Below are 6,944 nucleotides of genomic sequence, written 5' to 3' on the forward strand. Positions count from 1 at the left end.
GTTTAAAAATGAACTATTAGATATAAACTTATAAATGTATTACTATATATTTAATTTTTTAAAACATAAATAAAATAGCCTTTTATAAAAAAAGTGTCATGTTATTAAACGTGTTTTGTTCAAATTTCTTGAAACGTAAGGACGTTTTCATGTTTCTAGTTCCGAATTTCTCAAAACAAATTTTCATTACCAAATATGATTCCAATTTCTATTCAAAACACTCCTGTACAAAACGATTGTTTTCGTATCAACTAAAACCATAATGTATATCAACTAAAACCATAATGTATAAAACATATCGCATACCAAAACGGGCGTTTAGAGATCATGAAAAATTAGATACCGAAAACAGTTTCCTCAGAGGGCAGACAAGGTGTTCAGGATAGCGCTTTAAATTGAAGTAATAAAACAGCATACATTTCAGTGTAAACAAATATCATTTCAGTAAATGTAAACTGCACATAATGCCGCATAAACTCAAGGTACACCTCTTCTATTGTTATTAAGCATCAAGGAGACATTCAGATTGTACTGTGATCCCAAATGAAGGGAAGGAAAAAGAAGAAAAGCAACCTTATGTTCTACCACCTGATCTACTTGATGAGTGACAGGTAGATATCGGAAAGCCTCTGCTAAGTTGTTCCAAAGCTCAAGAAATAATAGAACAAGAAAAGATAAGATGCATCACATCTTCTAAATGTGAATGGGCTTGTCATAAGTGGCCATGGCAGCCTCCTTCAATGCCTCACTCATTGTTGGATGTGCATGGCATGTGCGTGCAATGTCCTCACTTGACGCCCCATATTGCAAGGCCAGAACTGCCTCATGAATGATCTCCCCAGCATTTGGCGAAATGATGTGGACACCCAGTATCTTGTCACTCTCCTTCTCAGCTATTATTTTGACCACTCCTTCCGCATCATCAATTGCCTTGGCCCTGCTGTTTGCTAAGAAAGGAAATTTTCCAACACGGTAATCAACCCCAAGCACCTTCACCTGCTCTTCGGTCTTTCCAACAGATGCCACCTCCGGGTGTGTATAAACAACTCCAGGGACCATATCATAATCCACATGGCCTTCCTTGCCCGCTATGAACTCAACACATGCAACCCCATCTTCTTCTGCCTTGTGGGCTAACATTGGCCCAGGAATAACATCTCCAATTGCGAAGACACCTGATACATTTGTAGCAAATCGTTCATTAACTAAGATCCTACCAATCTTATCCATTTCCACTCCAATCTTATCCAACCCAAGTCCAGCTGTAAATGGAGTCCTACCAGCAGAAACAAGAACAACATCAGCTTCGAGTGTGCTTTGCTCACCACCAGCTGCTGGTTCAAGAATCAACTTCACACCATTTCCAGAAGTGTCAACTGAAACCACCTTAGTTTTGAGCATGAATTTCATCTTCTGCTTCTCAAGGGTACGTTGAAATTGCTTGCGAATTTCACTATCCATGGTTGGAACGATGTCCAATGCAAATTCAACAACAGTAACCTCTGAGCCAAGACGGCCCCATACAGAGCCCATCTCAAGGCCAATGTATCCAGCTCCTATGACCACAAGTTTCTTAGGGATTTCTGACAAAGCTAAAGCTCCAGTTGATGATACAATTCTCTTCTCGTCAATGGTGATCCCAGGTAAAGACTTGACATCAGAGCCAGTGGCAATAATTATATTTTTGCCTTTGACAACAGTATTCCCACCTTCAGGGGTGTCGACAGAAACTTCAGAAGGGGAGATGAACTTGCCATAGCCTTTAACATAATTAACTTTGTTTTTCTTTAAGAGACCTTCAATACCACGTGTTAAGCTAGATACAGCTTTATCTTTTTGGCCCATCATGGCAGGTAGATCAACCTCAACAGAAGGGAACTTCACACCATGACTGGCAAATGAATGCTTAGCTTCATGGTACATGTGGGATGAATGAAGGAGTGCCTGAATGTCAAATATATATAAATATACTAATTTCAAATGTAAATAAGTTTATGATACAGAAATCAATTACAATAGAGTACGTTTAAAAGCTAGGTAGCCTGAAATATGAACCTATTAATTTATAAAGAGATAGTTAGACAGAAAGCTAATATTTCAACCACAAGATATGTTTCATAAGCATCCTCCACGACCATCAGAATCTTCCCAACACCAAGCTTTCAATATCTTCGAAGAAACAAATTCAAGTCAGTTTAAAGTACGAGTGAAGCAAATATCAGTACAAACCAGGCAACTTAACTTTGAATTTCCAAACAGTCCCAACACAGTTATCCAATTTGATTCCAGAGATACACAGTTATTTAATAGATATTAATTTTTTTAAGTATTAAAGTAAATTATTTTGGAAGGAAAAAAAAACCACTTAAAGTCCATGTTGAGTTGGTATATTAGACCACATGGTGTGCATCGCCTGGTAAGTCTAGCTAACTCCAAGAGATATTGCTAAACAGCTAATGCATTCTCCCAAACTAAGCCACTTCTTAGAAAGCATAGAGTAATAAAATGACGCTGACTGTATGTCACTAACACCCAACGAATTTTCAATTCTAGAGGTAATGGTAGAAAAGTTAAGTACATATTGATGAACAGGCTGCTTGAATCAACAAAACTCTATTTCCTAGAAAGCATTTAGCAAAACAAACATGCATTCTCTGATCACAAACTTTATGATAGCAAAGTGATTCTATAGGTATTCAAAGAGTATATTTGTATCAAAGTCATTTCTAGTGACCATGCGTGGTTCAACTAACCCAGAGACCATGCTCTGTGGCAGCTTAAAATTAAATTTTAAAAAACTGACACAACTGCAGTAGTTAGTTCTAGTATGAACTGTTGAGTCAAGTAATGCATTCTCTGCCCATTGATTATAACAACTTTTTTCTGCCCATTAGTTAGTTCTCTCACCAAAGCTACTTAAGAACAATTGTAAATCTGATATGGGGTCAAATATAATTTAACATTTCAAACCAAGTGACAGTTGGCCAACATTTTTTTCTCAGAAGGTGGTTGACCAACATTTCTCTACATGAGATTCGTGTTACATGGGAAGAGGGTGACCACTGATTTCCAACACCTTTTCTTCTGAATTGGCTTCAGCGGTGCCACTTCTCTCACCAAACCTACTTCAAAATGATCATAAATTTGATGTGGCATCGTTACAATTTAACATTTAAATCCAAATAACCATAGACCAACACTTCTCAACATCAAATTAGTGCTATATGTGAAGAAGGTGCTCAAGAAGAATATCATTTTACTTCAATTAGAAAATGAGGTATGTTCTGGTGTGAAATACAAGTGTGGAAAAACCAAAGAATTAATGCTCCGATGATCTCAAGCTACTTTCATTTTCCCACAAACAAAACTAATAAAATGTTTTACACCAAAAACTATTATATATATATATAATTTGTTACATAAAAAAGCCTTCTCATTTTCCAATATTTGGTTGAAGTTCTGAAAATGACTTGCCGATTCTAAGAAAATGCATGAAAAACAATTATACAAGCACATATTTACATATAGATGCAAATATAGGCATTCCACATGATGTACATATTGGTTAGCATATAGGCATGTATATGAGCTAGTATATAACATTATAACTGTATATGAGAATATGTATTTGAGTGTGTAAGGACTGGAACCCTAGACTCTGATGTAGAATTCCACAAGGTCCATGGCCTAAACGTCAATAGGTTTTGTTGATTGGTTTAACTAAATTACCAAAATTTCAAAGTCAAAATAAAACTAAATATCAAAATCCATTGAGTCCATCATGCTAACCAATATATCAATCAATCATCAATAATAAATCAAACCAAAAAACATAATGGACATTAAGATTTTTTTACGTGGAAAAACCAAACGGGAAAAACCACAGGACTTACTCCAGGCAAACCAAATCTATTTGGAGAAAGAAGTTTACGCTATGTTAATGGTTATCAAACTTTAGAATCCCAAGTTTCCTCTTAACACAGACTGATCATCAAACTCTCCACTCATCACGCGATCATTTTCCAACAGGTAATTTGATTTCCAATGACCAGATGCCCAACTCCATCTCAGTATGATTGAATTGTGTTGTTGGTGTTGAACTTCTCAGTTCAGTTCTACACCAAATATGTAGTCAAGACACTTATATAACACTCACCAATTCTAATGAATGCTAGAATGCACTCCTTTGCCAAAAAAAACTCTCAAAATATATGTCTCTCTATGTATTCTTTGTGTCTATGTTTTGCCTTATGATAGTATATTTATAGGCAAAACAGTGTTACGGAGAGAATAAGGTGTTTAATATTTGTACCTAAAAGGAAACTAGTTTTTCGAACAGCTTGATCAATCGAGAAACATGTCGATTGATTAGAATAAATCCTGGTACCCTCGAGCGATAGAAGTCCTCTACAGTTCAATAATTAGAAATTTCCAACAAAGGTAGTTTCCCAAATCACTTTATATTACTATCAAATAAGATCTTCCAATCAAAACATGAAATCTTAAGACCCTAATGAATGAATGCATGATCCCTAATTGTGTTGAGTGCATAGAAGTGTCATTTTACCTTTATATCCTTGGTGTAGAAGATTACGCATTTGCCTTTGGTTGAAACATGAATTCCATCTTCAACCATGACCAAGAGGTAACTACCTTAACACCAACTAACTTTAAGAAATCTAGATAAGCTAAAAATAAAACAAAATTACACACTAGTTTTAATTCATGAAATATGTCAACATAAGTCCTATTGACCTAACAAAGTGTATATTCATGGATGTGTATAAAATTATCATATATTTCTGTGTACACATAATTGCATATGTGAGACACTGGCACATGTACATATGTGGTTATATATACATGTTTATTGTTTGGGCATTTGAGTCATAAGTGTCTATTAGAAAAATGACTTGGGGAAGAAACTTTATGAGGTCTTGCAAGCTACTTTTACTTCTTCAAAATTCTATGTATCAATAAGAAACTACTTCATTATTAGTTAAGAAGACGAGGACCAATTAACTTGAGGAAAACAATAGGATGAATTATCCTTCAAGTTAAGACACGCATACACCCATATAATTGAGAAAGCTTATGAACAAATCCAGAACTAGTTGTAATTCTTTAGAATTACTTAAATATATGAAATACAATCTAAATTATATAACATTTTATTGATAATTTTCAATTTTCAATTACCATCAATCAAACCCGCAATTATCAAATGAATATTCATAAACTTCATCTAACTGAAAGTACTTTTATCTTTTAGCAAATTCATCAAAAAATCAAAATATTGCACAAACCCAATGCATAAGAACTCCAATAAATAGAAAAATTAGATCTGACTGTCAGCTGTGAAATGGATTAAACAACAGAAATAAACAAATTGGAAACTATCACAAGTATCGACAACAAATACAGATATATCAGAAGCCCTAAATCGGATGAAGAAGAAGAAGAAGAAGAAGATTGGGTTAAGAATACCTTAGAAGGAATGCAACCCACGTTGAGGCACGTGCCGCCGAGCGCGCCTCGCTTCTCTATACAGGTAGTCTTGAGTCCAAGCTGAGCGGCTTTAATGGCGGCGACGTAGCCACCTGGGCCGCCGCCGATCACCACGACGTCGTTGTCGTCAGATCCCGACGCGAAGCCTCTGGAGAAGGAGGTTAGAGAGAGAGAGTAACGAAGAGCGTCGGGGGAGGAGGAATTGTAGAGGTTCCTAGAGAGATAAAGTAATGAAGAATTTCGCCGGACAAAACTCGCCATTGCCATTTTTTTCTTTGATTCAAACTGTCGCACAAAAACACAAACCCTTTGAAGTAGTAGTTGTAGATATTTGGTCTACAAAATACAAAGCAGCCTTTGAAAATTCTTAACATGAAAGGAGAACAGTAAAAATGACCTTTTTTTAATTATATTTTTCCTTTTTTTATTTTTTTTAACCTGTAATTTTATTTTTAGTAAATCATTGATGTAGTTTGTATTTGTATATTTACTATTTCATAAACTAAAAGTGATGACAATCCCTTCTAAAAGTTAAATTTATATTTTCACCCCTAAAATTTATGTTATGCACAATTTCTTCAAAGAAGGCCTTTACAAATTCTATAATATTTTAAAATAGCACTTAGAAACTGTTACGCTATACAAGAATCCAAAAATACAACACACAGCCTTCGACTAAGAATAGAAGAACTTAGATCTAGAATTATTCTTAGACAGAATATACTAGAAGCTAAATGACAGAGATTTTAATTAGGTATATGAACAGAATATATTTTAATAACCTAGATACCTTGATAAAACGATGAAGAGAAAATTTCTTTTATATTAAAGCAACAGTTGAACAAAAGTCTAGTAACTTAGATAATAAAATTATAATTTCTGCCATTAAAGATATAAATGCTGATATAAAAATATAGCAGAAAATCAAAAAATAATTATAGACTATTGAAAATCATTAAAAGAAGATATCCAAAGGTTATTGCAATAATTTATGAGCGCTAGTAATCCTGATTACCTACAATTATTAGCTGAGCTTTATAAAATAGATAAAGAACCTATAAGATTTACAAGTTTCACGACAGACGTAAAATCTACCAATATATATATTAGACAAAATAACTTTTTAATTTAGCTATTACTCCAGTTATCTGAAAAGGTTAATAAACTTGAAGAAAAATTAGAAGTATTACAAAATAGTATCCCTGGAGAATCTTCTAAAGAAATAGCTAAACTCTCAGACAAAATAAAAGATATAAAATTATCAACTAATCATTTCTCGACTAAAAGCACTAAGTGACTAAATTTATTAGAACCATAAAAGGAATGACCATTATTCTTAAAAACGCCAAAGAGATAATGTGTGTAAAAGATTTATATGATAATGAACAAGATGCTCAAAATTATAGAAAAAGGAATGAAGAAAGTATCCAATAAAG

The 6,944-nt window shown here is 34.1% G+C and overlaps 1 protein-coding gene across 1 annotated transcript; it reads right to left on the reverse strand.

The window, feature by feature from the left end:
- Positions 1 to 418: 418 nt before the first annotated feature.
- Positions 419 to 5,855, reverse strand: LOC132285294 (dihydrolipoyl dehydrogenase, mitochondrial-like). The gene is made up of 2 exons (XM_059787494.1): positions 5,488 to 5,855; positions 419 to 1,944 (listed from the first exon to the last, which is right to left on the reverse strand). The coding sequence occupies exons 1-2, from the start codon at positions 5,773 to 5,775 to the stop codon at positions 694 to 696; spliced, it is 1,539 nt and encodes a 512-aa protein (XP_059643477.1). The 5' UTR covers positions 5,776 to 5,855; the 3' UTR covers positions 419 to 693.
- Between the last annotated feature and the right edge of the window lie 1,089 nt (positions 5,856 to 6,944).

The sequence above is a fragment of the Cornus florida genome, unplaced genomic scaffold (assembly GCF_030987335.1).
Source record: "Cornus florida cultivar Cherokee Brave unplaced genomic scaffold, ASM3098733v1 CherokeeBrave_3.0.0_Hap2_Chr01, whole genome shotgun sequence".
NCBI lineage: Eukaryota > Viridiplantae > Streptophyta > Magnoliopsida > Cornales > Cornaceae > Cornus > Cornus florida.

What these genes read in the sequence shown, in the direction of transcription:
- LOC132285294 (XM_059787494.1), bottom strand. Translation starts at nt 5,775, where the DNA reads ATGGCAATGGCGAGTTTTGTCCGGCGAAATTCTTCATTACTTTATCTC. An exon ending in TGGGTTGCATTCCTTCTAAG is followed by an intron (nt 1,945 to 5,487) that starts GTATTCTTAACC and finishes TTTGACATTCAG; the next exon opens with GCACTCCTTCATTCATCCCA.